The sequence below is a fragment of the Filicampus tigris genome, chromosome 15, assembly GCF_054856515.1.
Source record: "Filicampus tigris isolate MCC_2025a chromosome 15, RoL_Ftig_1.0, whole genome shotgun sequence".
In the NCBI taxonomy this organism is placed as follows: domain Eukaryota; kingdom Metazoa; phylum Chordata; class Actinopteri; order Syngnathiformes; family Syngnathidae; genus Filicampus; species Filicampus tigris.
Window position 1 is genome coordinate 14,852,129 of NC_141231.1, and position 17,409 is coordinate 14,869,537.

Genomic DNA, 17,409 nt, shown 5'->3' on the forward strand with positions numbered 1-17,409 from the left:
TTGACGAATCATACATTCTTTAACATCTCCACACATCTGAAGCATGAGCCGCATGAATTATGAAAAAGTCATTATTCATATCTGTGATGACATCGAGCTCGGTCCCAAAATGCCACCTTTGGTTTCTTGTGAAGCGAAAAGTTAAAGCAAACATGGCACTTCAAAGCATCATCACGCGTGACTTGGAAATATCTCGCGAGACCTCTCCTCATTGAGTGGGAAAAGCATTTCCATTAACAAGAATCCTGTAAAAGCATCAGATCGTTCTAGTAGCTGTTTCCCCCGTTAAAATGTATTTATTCTTTTTTTTTTTTACTCGGTTTATCTCATTAAACATCTACAATCGATTTATTGTGAATAATAAAATAAAAAAATAAAAAGTAGCAATTTTAGATCTAAATTCAAAGCGTGTTTATTTTATTTTAAGAACTATTTTAATATAAATTATCCAATTACATTGTTTTTTTACACTCATTTATCTCATTAAATAATTTGCTAATTTATTTATTATAAATCATAAAAAAAAAAAAAATGTGTAGCTTCAAGCTAAGATCAGAACTACGATCAAGCTTCAGATATGCTGCAGCTCAAGTGGGGAAAATAATGGTGCAATGAATGCCCTGTAATGCCCCCACACGAGGGCAAGGAGAGTCACAACCGCCAATGTACTTTGCAGCTGTTTATTGAAAGGGACAAATTCACCAATACAAAATGACAACGATCACAAGGAGCTGCCGTAGGCCACAACTCACACCCAAACGCTCACACGCGGACTAACCAGCCAACTTGACTACAGCTCTTAATGGCACTCACTAGGCCTCACCCCTTTAAAAGCATACATTCAATCAATGAATACTGCAGAATGTACAATAATTACACAATAAAACCAGTTTATTTCTTTACCCTCTCTTATTAGGTTTTTGTTGTTTTTCTACTGTACAGTGCTATTCCACTTACTATGGAAATGCATTTTTTTTTTTTTAAACAAATCAACTGTAAGCAGACTATATACAGACAAAGCTTGTTGACCTGTTGACCTATTTTTTGCAAATGCTAGCATTCACTGAGCAACATGATTCAGTTGGCACTCTGTTCTGTTTTACAAATATGTTTTGGATTTCGTAACGTTTTTTTAAAAATAAATACTATTTCTCTATGACAGCGTGGACAGCTTGACAACATCCGACAAATGACTTGTTGTGGACTATAGTATAATTTATTGTATATATATATATATATATATATATATATATATATATAACATAAAATCCTGATGTGCCTTTTGCTTGTCTTGCTCATTAGTTTTTTTGTTTCCACCTGTTCTCGTCAGCCTGGCTCCTTGTGTTAACCAATCCGATCCTTCCAACCACTCGTCTTGACCTTTCAGACTTTGTCAGATAATTGCTTCTGTCATTTCTGTTTGTGAGTGTATTCACAGTTCCGGATTGCTACTTTGTCTTCTTTTTTTGTAACTTCTGTTCATTTAGTATTTTTTGAGTTCACATGCCTCGTTTGCCTTTTTGTTTTAATTTTAGAAAATAAATACATTTTGGTTTGAGTTTGTCCCGCACACCTGCTCCCCTGCATCTTGGATCCACCTTTTTGCCACGCTTGTGACAACAAAACCAACAAAAATAATAATAATAATGGGGGGAGGGGGTCTGCCAGTGAATCTGCATGTGGAGGTAAACTGTACTTCTACATTGTAAAAAAAAAAGATGTAAACCAAAATAATTGTTTTGGAGCAAACAACTTGCTTGCTTTGTTGCGCAAATCAATGATCCCATACATATATGTACATTTTTAAGTTGTTCCAACTTAAATTACAGCTTTAGCACCCCCCCCAAAATACAAGTTGTGTTATTTTCCAGTATAAGCAAGTAATTTTGCCACCTCACTGGACTCTCGCCCGCCGTGTATTTGTCTGCATGACCGCGCCCGGAGGGTAGAAGACCACCGCGGCGGGCTCCTGGGGGCCTTCCACGGGCGCCCTCGCAGGCTGGCCGCGCCCCCGCTCGTCCGCCTCGGGCTTGGTGGTGCCGGTGATGGGCCTGATGACGGTGGTGAGCGCGGGCGAGGTGATCCGACGGAAGAGTCTCTTGAGCGCCTTGCGGAACTCGCGCCGCATCAGACAGTAGAGCACCGGGTTGAGGCAACTGTTGGAGTGCGCCAGGCACACGGACACGGGGAACACGTACACCTGCGTGGTGTAGTACTCGTAGGTAAAGTGCACCACGTTGAGCTTGATGAGGATGCCCCACGCCGTCAGCGCCTGGTTGGGCAGCCAGCACAGGAAGAAGGAGAGCACCACGATGGTGACCGACTTGGTCACCTTGGCGCGTCTCTTTGCGCTCGACGTGTTGGCGTCGTTGTTGGCCGCCACGAAGCGTAAAAGGAGTAGGTAGCACGCCGAGATGATGGCGAGAGGAGCCACGAAGCCCAGGAGGACCTTCTGCGAGTGGTAGAGTCCCAACCACAGTTGCGCGCTGGTGCCCTCGCTCTCTGGGAATTTGACCAAACACAAATCCTCCTCGCCGGACACGCGCACCGTGGTGGAGAAGACGGCGTGCGGGAGGGCGGCGCAGGCGGCCGCCACCCAAATGGAAGCGACCACGCAGCGCGCCGCCCCGCATCGCCCGAGCGGGAGCATGAGGAGCCGACGCCGGCGGCCGCCGCGCCGGCCGTGGAGCGCCGACGCCAGGGAGCTGTAGCGCGCCACGCTCATGGCGGTGAGGAAGAAAACGCTGGCGTACATGTTCATCGCCGTCACGTACGACACCGTCTTGCACATGGCGCGCCCGAAGAGCCACGTGAAGTCCAGCGCGTTCTCCACCGCCCAGAAGGGCAGCGTGAGCACAAACTGGAAGTCGGTGAGCGCCAGGCTGGTGACGAACAGGTTGATGGAGGACTTCTTCCACGCGTGCTTGCTCTTCATCAGGTAGAGCACCAGCACGTTGCCCACTAGCCCCAGCGCGCACACCAGCGAGTAGACCACCGAGATGACGATGCGCACTGCCGCGGCGCCGTCCGAGCCCGGATCGGACCCGACGTCGGCCGCGTGGAAGTGTGGCTGGCAGGAGCGGTTGGCGGTGGCGTTGGCGCTCCCGTTGAAGCTCCACGCCGAGCCTTCCTCGGCCGATTCCCCAGACATACTCCGACACGCGTATGGATCCCCCCCCCCCCCACCACCACCACCACCACCACCACACACCCCCACCAAATACACACACAAAAAGCACTTAAACGAATCCTATCATGATTATCTCACAGAGCTCCAACAAGCGTCGTGCGTCTTAACGCAGCACTCAGGGTGACCTTTTCCTCGACAGAGAAATGAAATAGTCCCCTCTGCATCATTTGACTGACACGTAGCGCAGAATGAACCAATGGAACGACATTGTCTTTAAAGCATGCACTGCTGGGAATAAAGTAACCGAGTACAATTGTACCTTTTTTCACGTGCAGTATATAAGTATTTGAGAATAATTTTCCGATGCGAGTTTAAATAGCTAAATCCGACTGAAACTCAAAACACCTAAATCTCAAACCAGCTGATATAAGAAAAAGGACTGATTTATCATAAAGGAAAATGTGATCTGTTTTCCAGACTATCATGGCGAAGCTAGCTGGTAACTCGCTGCATCGCTAACATGCCCCTCCTGTGACGCCTGTGAGTATTAAATTGTCTGTCTACGTGTGTTGCTCCGTCATTTGTGTTCGGATTTATATTGCAGGGATGGCCCATTTAAATGACGCTAGGGACAATCATTTCTCATCAGCACTGCTGGGGACCAACAACGGGAGGGGCTTCACATACTTCCGAACCGGACGTATGAGAAAAATGCCATTTGAATATGGACCAAATACATGCCGGCTCGTGAATAGCAAAAATCTGCCCCAAAAATGTCGCCCATTAAAATGCACTTGGGGAAAAGAAGAAGAAGAAAAAAATCTTCCAGAAATATTGGGAAACAAATCTGCCCATGTGTAAATCAACAAGTGCCAAACTGCCAGTATATGCAGCGGTCCACTGTGGTAGAGGAAATAATGTTTATAATTCCCCCCACAATTAATTAAAAAACAACAACTATGTTTAAAAATAATAATAATAATAATAAATATATGATTATTATGTTAACTGAATTGTGGGTCCATTCAGAGTATGGACGCAGCCCCATCCATAATCTACTGCTTAAAGATTTATATAGCAACAGCCGATGTATATGGTTTTGCAAATTGTTTATATTAAGCTATGGACTTTTTTTTAAACGCAAGTCGTGTGGCTGTTGTAAATCCACAACAATATGAATTCACTTTGTTTTAGGTTTTCAATTTTTCAACAAGGAGCAAAGGTAAAAAGATGTCAGATATGCTCGCACACCAGGGGGCAGCCAGTTAAGATTAAAACCCTGCAGCATTTGATTTGAAATTCTATTATCTACGACCCCCCACCATTAGCCCCGGGAAAGAAAAAAAAATCTGGAGCTGTGCCTGATGTACGGTCAGTGATTATGTCGCACCTTCCTACATGTAACTTCCGCGTACATTGCATGCCTTCAAGGCTAATGGTTTATCCATGCAGGGTGTTTGCATCCTGTTAATACACTTCATATATGCTTCCCACCGTCGTTCAAGTCATTAAGCAGCGGCACCTCCCGCTTTCCACAGCCTTCTGCTGCTTGCATGGCTGAGATAAAGGATCAGTGGATCGGGGTTGTTGTTGTTGGTGGCGGTGGTTGGGTGGGGTGGGGTGGGGTGGGGGTGGGGGTGGAGGGTGATGTCAGGAAATTGATGTGATAGGTAAACAACAAAGCGAGGAAAGCTATAGTTGTCCAGACTCAAACTAATTGAAGGAATATTGACGAGATCAAAGATAAACGTGAGCGTCAATTTGTTTTCTAGCGTGTTCGTAGCTCATTTGTCTTTCTGTCAAGCAACATCACATAGTTTTCACGGGTTTAGTTTATAAAGACGGATTGTATGACAATTGGGACGGTGAGACGCTTAGAAGAGGCTAGTGTTATTCATTCTGTTTAATGAAGTTAGTCTTAGTTACTTTTTTTGTGAGTGTTTGTACAAGCTCGTTGTGTTAGCTGTTATGCTAGCTGTATAATACAAACAAAAATAACTTTATTGATTTATTTGTCTGAAAATATGAGGAACAAAAGTTGCAAGATCTACCCATGGTCAGGGCGATTAGCTTGATGATGCCTTTGCTGCTGAGTTATGGCACTCTTTTTTTTTTTTTTTCCTTTAGATGGCTAAAAATGTCTCAGTTGCCGGGTTACATGCATGTTGAGAGATGCAATCTCATAGCATTATGGCTACTATTCAAAATGTCTGTATTAAAACAAAATTTTTAACAATTACCAGGGACACATAAACAAAATTATACCCGTAAAAAAGATGATTTCAAACTTTTTAAAAATATATTATGTTTGTAGGTCAGTCATCAAAAGGAAGGGACAAGAGAAAAATAAGCCCGTTGAGGGTCACGTTCTCTGATGCTTTTGTGACGCATGGCTGTTTTCTGTTTTTATGGGAATGTTTGCTGACCTCTAGAGGCCACCTCCCTCTGCTTAAAGGGGACATATTGATATGGAAATTGACTTTCCAATTCGTATATGGATAGCTACGTCTGTGGATTGCCTGCCTACCCATCAAGCGTGAGATGAAACAACCAAATATACACTTTTTGCTATCTGCCCATTTCTGAAAGTGTCTGAGTGAGCTGTTCTGCTAATTTACATGGTCCGGCATCTCAGGCGATGGTGTGAAAATACAACAAAAAAACATTTAGATTATTCATTTTGGAAAAGGTGACAGGACATTACAAGTCTCGAAATAAGATGTTAAAAAATGTGTGCACTCTGAAAACAGTTGGGTTAAAAATGACCCAATTCTGGGTAAAAAAAAATGGACTCATCCCATTGGGCTGTTTTGTACAAAACAATGCAAGAAAGTGGGTCTAGTTGACCCAATTAGTGGATTGGTCCATTTTTTACCCAAAATTGTGTTATTTTTACATTCTCCCATATGTGCCTTTTTGATAGTGTGCTTCTATGTTTTTTTTATCCCAACACTGCAAATTTTGAGAAGCCTAACTGAGTATCAATGCTCCTGTGACAGTGACAAAGTTTTCTATTCTAAACTCTCATTCATTCAGTCATTTACACAGGTCACGTGACGGCTGCTGCACACATAGATAAGCACTTCAAGGGCTCGTTTTGACTACTTCCTACTAGTCACTTTCGGGCATGTCAAACTGTATTTAAAAGATTTTTCTTCCGATAGACACTTCACCGTGTCAATGTGTGTCAGTTTCACTGAGCCTGCATGCTATCTGCCATGCTTATCAGAGCTGCGGCAGACACACCCCTGCATTCCACAGCCCAGTGGTGACACACGCAGGTCACCTGGAATCGGGTCAATGGCCACTGCATACCGATGAGACCCATCGATTAATCATTTAATAAGCCAAAATGGGTTTCGCCTTTGTGGTGTCACCAACTAGTCAGGGTGCTGTTTTTCAGACATCCAGAAATTTGATACAAGGAGGATCATGACTTCAAAAATATTCCCCTTCAATAATGATCCCAAGAGACAATATATTACAAATCAATTTGAAAACTTCATATGCTGTATTTGAGCCTTCATGAAAATAATAATGCTTTGTTTCTGTGTGCCAGAGCATATACATATATATATTTTTTTATATTTGTTCATAACATCTTTAAACGGCAACGTAGTGGAGCAATGTGAAACCTTGCTGCGAACAGCGCAGGAATTTGTCACCGCCTACGGCATCAAGCTGCTAATTGCAGCCGGTAATATTACAACATACCATCACGATACTGTAACCACTTCATTGCGTTTGTACACAATCTACCGGCATGTCGGAAAAAGCAGCGCCACGCCGGATGCAAAATTAAATGAAGATGTTTTATGGTGGATTATGCGGGAATTTAAATGAAAATATAGCACACACTGTTTTGAGCAGGTGAGACATAAATAAACTCGAGCAGATTTCAAAAACAGCGGACCACCTTCTCTTCAGTCACACACTGGCTGGGTTGTTCGGTCCCGGACGCGGCCAGGGTCCAAATATACACTAACAAGTCCTCCTTGTCCTCCTCCTTTGGACTTTGAGGTCCACAATCCCCCCCCGCCCCCCACCCACCCTGAAAACAAAAATGTAGCTTGTGGTGTAACACCAAAATAGAAAATGCTAATGTTTTTCAAAAATATTCATCCAAAGGAAAAGTGTGGACAGGGTGGAGAGTCTAAGCTAGCTGGGAGAAGGCACAACTGAAAGATGAAATCTGTTGTATAAATTGGTTGCTTTGCTAGCCTGCCTGCAATTCAAAGCACGTTGTGGTTTATATGTTTGCCACATTATGAACTTCAAAATAGGACAATGTAGGGTCCAAACATAACTATAAGACCAATAAGGGTTAGGTTGGTTGACAGTTAAGGATTAGCCTTCAGGTTTAGTGTTTGCGACAGAGTTAGCCTTAAGTTAGGGACGATGCTTTGGGTTTGCAATCAGGGATAGCGACTAGGCAAGGTTAGCCTTCGGGACTACGGTTAGCCTTTAGTCCTAAAGTTAGGGTTTGCCTCACGGCTTGCGGACCAGGGTTCAAGGTTAGTGTTTACTGTTAGCGTTTAGAGTTAAGCTAGGAAGTGAGTTCATGGTTTGGTCGAACATCTTATTGGTTGCCAAGGTCTGTTTGCATTGATAATGTTGATAAATAACTTAAGCCACGGTGCAGTTCAAAGGGTACACAGCAAAGTGTTGTCGATCAAGGATGAACTGAGGGAAATTTTGCCGCACAGGGATCCAGAGTTGGCGGCTGTCAACAGGCCGCAACCGCCGGTAGCGCCTCAATAACTCCAGCATATTCCAGTGAGCGATCATCTCTGGCTTGTGTTTATCATAAATCCAACTCTGTATCTTCTTGGTTCTCTATCTCAAGGTCCCAGGTTTTGTTGACTTCCCGTTTGAATGTCCTCCATCATGTACAGAGATGTCTCACCATTAAGAAGAACTCAATTCTGATCAGCCCGGCGGGACGGACTTCAGCATCCCCCCTGCATCTGGCAGGACAACATCCGAATTGTTCCCAGACAGGTACATACACTGAAAAGCTCCTGTCAAACGTCATTGTTGTTTAGAGGCTCCCCTGAGTCTGGTGTTACGGGATGTGCAATGATATCCATCATATGGAGTTTCTCCGTCCCGTTCCTCGGTTCCTCCCGCCGCCGTCCCCCCTTCCGGCAACATCTGAACCTACGACTGACAGGAAACATGCAATGTTTAAAGCATTTCAAACCAAAGGCAAAGAGAAAAACACCTCAGTGGGCACAGGTTAGCTAGTTAGCAAGGTAGCTAGTTAACAACACTAATGCTAAATGAAGGCTAACGCTAAGACTAGCCGTAGTTACCAGCCCTGAACCTCAGGGCAAAACGTAAACTGTGAAGCAAATACAAAACTCTCTTGTCTAGTTTATACCCAATACTGCTAACAAGCTAATCGGCTAAGGGCAAGCAAAACAATCGCTCACGCCTTGGCACCTTCATGTTTGGAGGAGGTAATAAAATGGCAGTAAAACTAGGAATTGTAGGGAGTGGCGGTTTCGATTTTCCTAAAGCGTTGCCCATTAAACCGTGACAACCGAAACTTTTTTACATCCCCCTAACACGATGTAAAAACAAGCATCCACAACAATCAACCGACACTCACTGTGAGCAGACAAAGACGAACACAATGAGAAGAATGAGGGCCACAAGTGCTGCGATGATGCAGATGATGATCAGCTGTTTGCTCTCTCCTCTCCGCCAGTCCAGGTCCACATACTCACACCTGGAGCCGATGTAGCCATGCTGACACCTGAGGAACCAAAGGTGGTAGGAATCATGGGCAAATTCCATAGTGACTCTAAACGACTAAACTCTGAAATAATTTTATGTTATGATAAAAATCTAGTATGTATCAGATGTCTGCTAATGCAAATGCAGCAGAAATGCGCAGTCAGCGCCAGTTTCCTCGTGTGGTCCGCGAACGTAAACACAACCATGGTGTCACTCAAACGTGACGAACAACCTCTGTCTCACCTGCAGGAAGGCGCCTTTTGGTCTTTAATAAAGCGACACTCCCCGTGGATGCAGTAGTGGTTCAGTTCTTGTGGACATTTGGTAAAGTGTCCATTCCACTGACCCGTGTCTGGAGTAGGCGCTGGAAAAGATAACATGGGATTTGTTGAGATTAGTGGTTTCTGAGTTTTGGGGCTGTTTTTTGGGGGGGGAGAATTCCATTGCAGACCATATTAGATACTCACAGATTGATATTTTGCAGATTTTTCAGGTATCTGTACCTTACTTGTGTATTTACTTTTCTGATGGCTTTTTACTTTTATAAGCACTATGCTAGTTCATTGTGCCAAGTTATCAAAACAGAGATTGTATATAATTGATAGTAAAACTACATTTCAGAGTCTGTACTTTTTACTTTTACCGACTTCATTTTTACTTCAGTAATTCTATTTTGAGCTTTTTACACAAATATTTGTCTTTCTACTTTGCTACTGAGTGTGAGTACTTTTCAAACCCCTGCTTGAAGAAGTCAACCCAAATGTATATTTTTTTTCAAGAATATGTTCTATGCAGGCCCACTAGTCTAAACATGACATTCTACTTGTTTGTGGAATATGAAAAATCCACCCATTTTTAGCTAGCTCAAGGGGGCGGCCATTTTGTCACTTCTGTCGACTGAAGATGACATCCAAGTTCCTCAGGGCTCGGATAACGGCCAATCATGGCTCAGCTTCAGAAAACAGGTGAGCCGTGATTGGTCGTTATCTTAGGCCTGAGCAACTTCGATGTCATCTTCAGTCGACAGAAGTGACAAAATGGCCGCTCCCTGAGCTAGCTAAAAACGGGTGGATTTCTCAGAAGACAGAAGTGACATAATGGCCGCCCCCTCAGATGGCTAAAAGCGGGTACATTTTGCTTAACTTATATTCCATAAACGCAATATTTAATCAGAATACCATATTTCAACTAGTGGGCCTGCATAGAACATATTCTGGAAAAAATATGTTTGGGTTGACTTCCTTTTTAAGGGCCGTAGATTGAACATCTATGCTTCTCGCAAACCTTGTCAGATGGACTCCTTTGACATATAAATAGACTGCAATATGATCCTGCGGTAGGTTGGGGGGGGGGGGGAGCATTTGTGCAGCAAAAAGTATGACGTGGTCAAAGATTCAATAAGCACACATGTCGTTTACTGAGTGAAGCATGTCCGCAGCCATTAAAGGTCGGAACACACACACACCATTTCTTCTTCTTGGGTCGCTATCTTTATGACACTTTTCCACGAGATTACCTTTGGATGTTGGCTCATAAAACAATGCAGCGGCATCAATGAGAGCGCTTCAATGAGAGCAGACAAGAAAGTATTATAACCAGCTACTAAGTTTAAGGGGCCACCGAAAACGTCATGAGATAAACTTGTTGTTTTCTCTCGTACGCTCAAGGGAAAAATATTCCTCATGATTCTATTTTGTTCTATCGTTTTCTTGGGGAGTGAGTTTTGATTAGCTCATCTTACTTGAGCACAGTTTAACCAGTCATAGTTATCTTATTTTAGTTAGGTTTTGACTGTGATTAAATGTATCATATTTTAGCTTGGATATTTTCTTAATTTATCATGGTTTAGCTTATCTTTGTTTGGTTTAACTTCTTGTCTTGGAAACGTTTAGCTTATTTTAGCTGTGATGATTTTAGCTTCTCTTATAGAATCTTAATGATCATAGTTTAGCTCATATTAGCTTCGTTTTGCGTATCTTAGTTTATCTTGGTGACAGGTTGCACTTGTTAATTTATTATTTGCATTGCTTAGTCTAGCTCACCTCAATTTAGTTTACAGTAGTGTAATTTATTTTTGCTGGGCTTTCGCCGCTTAATTCAGCGTGTCTCACTCATTTTAGCTTGGTTTAGTTTAGCTAATCTTATTTTCGGGTCCCACAATTTGTTTCATCTTTGATTAATCTATTTAATCTCAATTTAGTTTATCCCTGCTTAGTTTATCTTGGATACATGTATTTGATTTTTAGTCTGATTTTGTTTATCTATTCTTTGCTCAATTTGCTTAGCTTGGTTTGGATTGTCTTACTTTAGCATTAGTTTATGTCATCTTAGCTTCCTTTAGCTTGGCGTTGTTTATCTTAAAGTTTAGCTTGTCTCATCTATAGTTTTCTCCGCTTAAGTTAGTTTGGCTTTTTATTTATTTAAAGCTTGGCTTTGTTTAACTCATCTTAGCCCAGTTTGGCTAAATATGTCTTACTTTATCTCATTATTACAGCTTGTTTTTGTTTGGCTTATCGCATCCTATTTTTTCTTTGGATTAGTTTAGTTCTTAATTCATCGCCATTTATTTGACCTGAGTTTGTCTTAGTTTATTTAATCTCATTTTAGTTTAGCAGGAGACAAACCTCTGGCTACCTAAAATTGTCCAAATGTGACAAAATATGAAGTCTTCTGAAGCCTTAAATTTGCTTTATCAATGACAAAATGTCACGTGCCATTCAGAGTTATGCAAACATGTATGCAAAAGCTTTCATAGTTTAGAGTTAGAATCTGTGTTGCGTTTTCATTTGTTGTCTGTTTATGCTCTGAGTTAATTGGCGTTTTAAGTTATAATTAGTTCAGATTGCATCTTTTTTATGTTTGTTTATTGTTTTCCATTTCACCATCCCGATATGTCACCACATCCAATTTATTATTTCACCTCCCCCTCTTTCCAGCTAATCTACCTGTGCAGTTGTCTCCGTTGCCACGGCGACGGCAGGGGCCCTCCGTTTGATTGACAGCCTCTCCGGTGGTGTTCCAGCTGGCCAAGGACCATTCGCACAAGGCCAGCGCTGCGGGTACGAGACACACACACACACACACACGCGCACATGCACATAGACAGCATGATTTCACTTTTATCCCACTGCACCTGTCGCCTTGTGAGCAATGCTGCTGAGTCACCAATTACGATATTTCCTCCCGGTGACCTTCTGAAATAGTTTGGAAATTAATCTGAAAGTGTGTGTGTGTGCGTGTGTGTGTGTGTAGTGACTATCACAGCTGCTCAATGGCCCGCTTGCTTCGATTCAAACATTTACCAAGCCCACAGAGTAATTTTCACTCTTCCCCCCTTTAAAATATTAACAATGATGAAAAATAGGAATGGAATCTATTACATAAATGGAGTAGTATAAGCAAGTACCTGTTAATATTCCGACATAGAGTCCATACACTTTAGCCATGACGTCTTCGCTTGAGCCCAAGTAGTCATCGGGTGTGTGAAATTTCAATCCGCACTTTGTAAACTCCAAGAAAGGACAAAAAGCTGCCCCCGTGGTTTGCGACGTTCCTCATTTAGGGAATGTGTGGCCTTGGAAGCCGAGCAGGCCAGAGTGTGTGTTTGTGTGTGTGTGTGTGTTGCTCATTGTGTGTGAATAGAGCAGAGAAAGGGGCGTCAACTGTAACCTGACACTCCCACTCAGTTTCACCGCCCACACTTTTAAAAGAAAACGCATTCAAAGCATGAAAAAGCACACCTTTCAAGAATCCAGTAGCAGGTGTATTTGTTTTTGTTGTCATTGAAAAAAAAAAAGTCACCCCCTGCCATGGAAATTAATTTGAACCATTTTAAAACCTTTGCTCATTGTATCGAAACATGAAAGAATATACTGTATTTGTGACAAAGGGAAAAAAAACCATCAAAATTCACAGGCTAATGGGACAATTACACTTCATCCCCATAAATTTTGCCAAGTAACACAAAGAAAATATTGTGTGTGTGAAATCTCCAAAATGTGTTTATTGCCAGAAAGAAGAAAATTCTGACACCCAAGTAAAGAAAAAAAAAAAACAGGCTTATTGGGCGATTATGTTCTGCCTAGCAACAAGCGAAGAATCCAGATCCTTTTTTCCACAACTCAAATTAGGTTTTAAATCAAATATTTAGGATGTCCAATGAAAAGCCTATGTTGTCCAAATTTCAGATTTTTTTTTTTTTGCTTGGATTCTTCACTTGTTGCTAAGCAGTTTTATTAAGTTGTTGTTGTTTTTACCACAAGCAAAACACACATGGAATTTGAGGCCATAGAATTTCCAGCCAATCAGCAAAAACAGGTAACATTAAAGGGGGGGTTTGTAGTTTTCAATATATAAGACTGTTTGTCATATACAATATGTTAAACAGTTTTTATGACTTGACAAAAGAATACAATTAAAATATCTTTGGGGGGGGGGGGAATCATCCCTCTCTGACATTCAGCAGCCTCGGTTTCCTTGGCCCTATTGTTTACCTCCGACTATCAACAAACGTTCAAATAAGGACAACGCTTGAGGGCAACAACACAACACTCCATTATGAATAAGTAATGCTAGCAATGTAGCAACCGTGTCTAAGAATGCCTTGTGTGTGTGTGTGTGGGGGGGGGATTAAGTGAAACTACAATCAAATCTTGCTAGTAGTTTGGATACTGCCAATTCCTCCTTTAATAAGATATACTTGAATAGAATTAAAGAATAGTATATTATACGTGTACAATACAGTAAAGGAGGTGCGGTTGGACGCAAGTCAAATGAATGATTATGTACTTATTGACCAGCAGATGGCGTTATTTCGTCTCTGTTGTTACTGCACTACTGTTTTGCTTTTCGATTTTGCAATGATTGGGGCGATAGTGAAGTGACCCTTCTTCAAGAAAAAATACTATCACGGTATATAAAATTGTATGTACTGTTTGTTTATTCCACATGATATAATTTTATTTTGGTAACCATAACCATAAGCAAATAAACACTTTTAAACTCGACCCTCTTTGTTTGTCTTAAAGCAGATACTTGATATACAAATACAAACATACCATGGAAACTCTAATTAGCATGGAAAATCGGAAATGCAAAGCATTGACTTCCGTAATTTTTTTTTCTGATGGCAAATTGAGTGGAAAAATGGTTTGAGATGGAGTGAAATGTTCTGAGCGTCTGTGGAGCTTTGAACAGGAAGAGCAAGCTTCCTCTCTCGGCTCCCTGTCTGGCTGTGCGCCCAACTTAGCCCGAGCATCAGGAAGCGAAGGTTCTGTGAGATCCTGACCGCTTATTTAGGGCCGGCATCCAAGCAACGTCGTCTAAATAAACGTCCTTGTCAGAGTTTCGGTGATACCTGATTTGGGCGGTGTGAAGCTCATAAATATTTTTTCAATTAAGACAGTGAAAAGCTTGTACCTCCAAGTTTTGTGCCAAATTCGTCACAGGCCTTTAGCTATTTGAGCTCTGTGAATTCTCCAAATTCATGTGAAAAACTCTACTTTTCTTGACATTACAAGATTGGGGTCTCTATTCAGACAAGTGGGCGTGATTGGAAAAATGTTGGTGTCTAATGAAAAGCATGTATGTCCAAAGTGGGTTTCTTTTTATCCAAAACATAATTTTAAAAAGTTCTAAAACCAAAAAACAACTTGCCATAGGCCAAACGGGGGGGATTAAGTAGCCTCATGAATTCTGCCTATAGCAACAAGTGAAGACTCCATGTGAAAAATTGAAAAAATATGGAGATACATGCTTTTCAATTACTGCAACATATGCCAAATTTGTCACAGAACATCTGGGCGGTTTTGCTTCAGCCCCAATTCTGCCTAGCAACTAGGAAAGAATACAAGATAAAACACAACAACATTTGGAGATACATGCTGTTCTCAGCAAGGAATCCAAGTGATAAACTCGGAGGAGTTTTGTTTACGTGATAGAGTTGGAGATACATGCTTTTCATTGGCATAGTGCCCAGTCATACCTGGCATTCATTGCAGTCCAATCAAAAGCATGTATCTCAAAATTATGTCGTTTTATCTAAAAAAATTTAAAAAATGAGGAGGAAAAACATCTGCCCCCCCCAAAAAAATTCACAGACCAATGGGTCAGTTAGGATTAAGCCCAGTGAATTTCATTATAATTTTAACCATTATAGAATAATATTAGAGTGTTTGCCAAAGACACATTTTCACAAAATGAATTCCAGTCACTAAATGTATTTTTATTAAATTGATCTTATATTTTTAAAAAAACACACAAAGAAAACAGCATACAATCTTCAGGGCTTCTCTTGTGCGTCCCTTCTCCCACTGCAAAAGGGGATTTTTTTGTTTTGTTTTGTTTTGTTTTTTGAAGATTCCAACAGTGACGCTTCCGGTGCAGCATGACATTCCTTACGAGTGGACAATGTTCCTCTCCCGGCAGGCGTCACACCACCGTGCAGGATCGTGGCTCTCGGAAGGGGTTGCTTCCCGCGGGGACGCCCACCAGCAGAGCGTCCCTGCCTGCGTTCTGCAGACAAAACTGCTGCAGCTCCGCAGCTGCCTGCGACACCTGCGTTTAGCAGCATCATATCATATTTCTATGTTATTCAACTCGTACATTGCCATATGTCATAGTATGCTTTTTGACTCTGTGAACTCCCTTTATTGCAAGGGATATATATATGTGTTCCAGACCCATCTGCAATTATTAATTTATTTTATTATATATATATATAATTATATATATATATATATATATATATATATATATATATATATATATATATATATATAGTAATAATATAATAACACTTTTTAGACACGTTTCCCGAATGTTTCCCGAAAATAGAAACAGAAGTACTTGAAAAATGGAATGAAAAACACGTTTGTGAATCCTGATTCCTGTTAAGTATTTTTTTTGTTGCTGTTTCTTCAAAGATTTTTTTTCTCAATCAAATTGGACAATGGGGCAGTTGTGACAAAGTCCAATTAATTTAATTGTAAATAAGCAATTCTATTGAGCTACATGTCATATGTCTGCGAGCTAGTAACTAGCTAATATTTTATTACAATTACAAAGTCCTATATTGATTATGTAAAAATCAACAAAACATTTTTTCCCCGCTTCTCAGATTAAAAAAAAAAAATACTTAAGCAGTTACTTCTTTTCGCACTCATATGACAATTACTTTCACTGTGCAAAAAGGCACCTTACACCATAACATAACAGTTGGGTCAAAAATAACCCAACGTGGGTCAAAAATTGACCAATCCACCATTTGAGAAATTTTGACCTAAATTTTGGTGTTGTTTTGTACAAAACTCCAAAACGCCCCATTTTGGGGGGGTTGTTTTATACAAAATGACTCAATTTTATGGGTTGTTTAAAACGACCCAATTTTATGAACAAAACAACCCAGAAAGTTGACCCATACAGTGGATTGGTCCATTTTTGACCCATGTTGGGTTATTTTGACCCAACTGGTTTCAGAGTAAAACGTTCAGAGATGTTTTTCATTGGACAGCAGTTGTGAATTCGGCCTAGTAACAAGCAAAGAGCCAGAGCAATCGTGTCTGCTGGTTAGCTAACATTTTATTACAGTTGTCACAAACACTATGTGGAAAAAAATGTATCGAACATTATAAGTAGACTAAATTTAATTTTAAGTAATTCCTTGACTTATGAATGACCCACCTCTTACAAATTCCTTTGAATATATGTTTCGCACCCCCTACCTTGATTCTCTCCACGCTGGCCTCCAGCTTCAGCTGCTCCACCAGCCGTCGCATGCTGGATAGATTGGAATTGGAGGTCATGTTGCTGAAATGCTTCGGGAGAGCGAGCAGTGTTCTGTCACGGCACTACGCTCCTCAAATGGAAAGCAAACGACGACTAAGGAAGGAAGGAAGAGCTGGCCTCCTCGGTTCTTTCCAAGTGACCTCCCAGTCCATTTGGCTCCAAGGGAAGGAAAAAACACAAGTTGTGCTTTTATTTTGCAGATATGGTCTCTGTTTTGCCTATATTTTGATGTTCAACAACAACAACAAAAAAGGACATATTTTATATTCAATGCTCTTCTTAATAAAAGAAAAACTTTTAACTACATTATTCAAAAAGGAATCTTGAAAGGATACTTTACTTCCACCTAGCGGCTAAATTACTTTACTGCACAAATTGCTGTGCAAATAGTAGCTTCAAAGACCTAAAATCATTCATAAGAAAACCTTATTACATTGTTTTTATGAATAAATGCATATATAGTATTTAAAAAAAACGATCATGACAATATTTAAAAAGTGCATCCTTTAAAAAAAATAGACAGTCCAATACGAATAATTGAAAAAGGGTATTTTTTAATTGAAATTGAACAATGATTGATTACATTTAATTACAATTTTAAAAAATTAAGTGACAAATATTCCAAATAATTACTAATCAATTTTGCGAACCTTAAACATCGACGAAAGCTAATTTGCCGACCCTTTCACTCTGCAGTTGAATGCATCTTCGCACTGAAAACCACGTGGCTACATCATTGCGTCATCACCTTG

General features: G+C 41.0%; 3 protein-coding genes and 1 long non-coding RNA gene across 8 annotated transcripts; 1 reads left to right on the forward strand and 3 right to left on the reverse strand.

The window, feature by feature from the left end:
* Positions 1-67: 67 nt before the first annotated feature.
* rxfp3 (relaxin family peptide receptor 3) lies at positions 68-3,151 on the reverse strand. Its single transcript, XM_086053402.1, has one exon. It carries the CDS (start codon positions 3,149-3,151, stop codon positions 1,895-1,897), a length of 1,257 nt encoding a protein of 418 aa, XP_085909528.1. The 3' UTR covers positions 68-1,894.
* A 1,623-nt stretch (positions 3,152-4,774) lies between these two features.
* Positions 4,775-17,402, forward strand: LOC147135696 (uncharacterized). Of its 5 annotated transcripts, none has more exons than XR_015089834.1 (4): positions 4,775-4,879; positions 7,977-8,131; positions 11,809-11,931; positions 15,230-15,554. It is a non-coding gene; the product is annotated as an uncharacterized LOC147135696 (long non-coding RNA). The 5 variants fall into 5 exon arrangements; XR_015089833.1 differs by having other exon boundaries at positions 4,789-4,879; positions 7,837-8,131; XR_015089836.1 differs by lacking the exons at positions 4,775-4,879; positions 15,230-15,554 and adding an exon at positions 16,621-17,402 and having other exon boundaries at positions 5,834-8,131.
* btc (betacellulin, epidermal growth factor family member) lies at positions 7,188-12,486 on the reverse strand. The gene is made up of 5 exons (XM_086053403.1): positions 12,279-12,486; positions 11,818-11,925; positions 9,116-9,236; positions 8,745-8,891; positions 7,188-8,296 (listed from the first exon to the last, which is right to left on the reverse strand). The coding sequence occupies exons 1-5, from the start codon at positions 12,316-12,318 to the stop codon at positions 8,155-8,157; spliced, it is 558 nt and encodes a 185-aa protein (XP_085909529.1). The 5' UTR covers positions 12,319-12,486; the 3' UTR covers positions 7,188-8,154.
* gng10 (guanine nucleotide binding protein (G protein), gamma 10) lies at positions 15,072-16,782 on the reverse strand. The gene is made up of 2 exons (XM_086053405.1): positions 16,594-16,782; positions 15,072-15,427 (listed from the first exon to the last, which is right to left on the reverse strand). The coding sequence occupies exons 1-2, from the start codon at positions 16,672-16,674 to the stop codon at positions 15,302-15,304; spliced, it is 207 nt and encodes a 68-aa protein (XP_085909531.1). The 5' UTR covers positions 16,675-16,782; the 3' UTR covers positions 15,072-15,301.
* Positions 17,403-17,409: the final 7 nt, after the last annotated feature.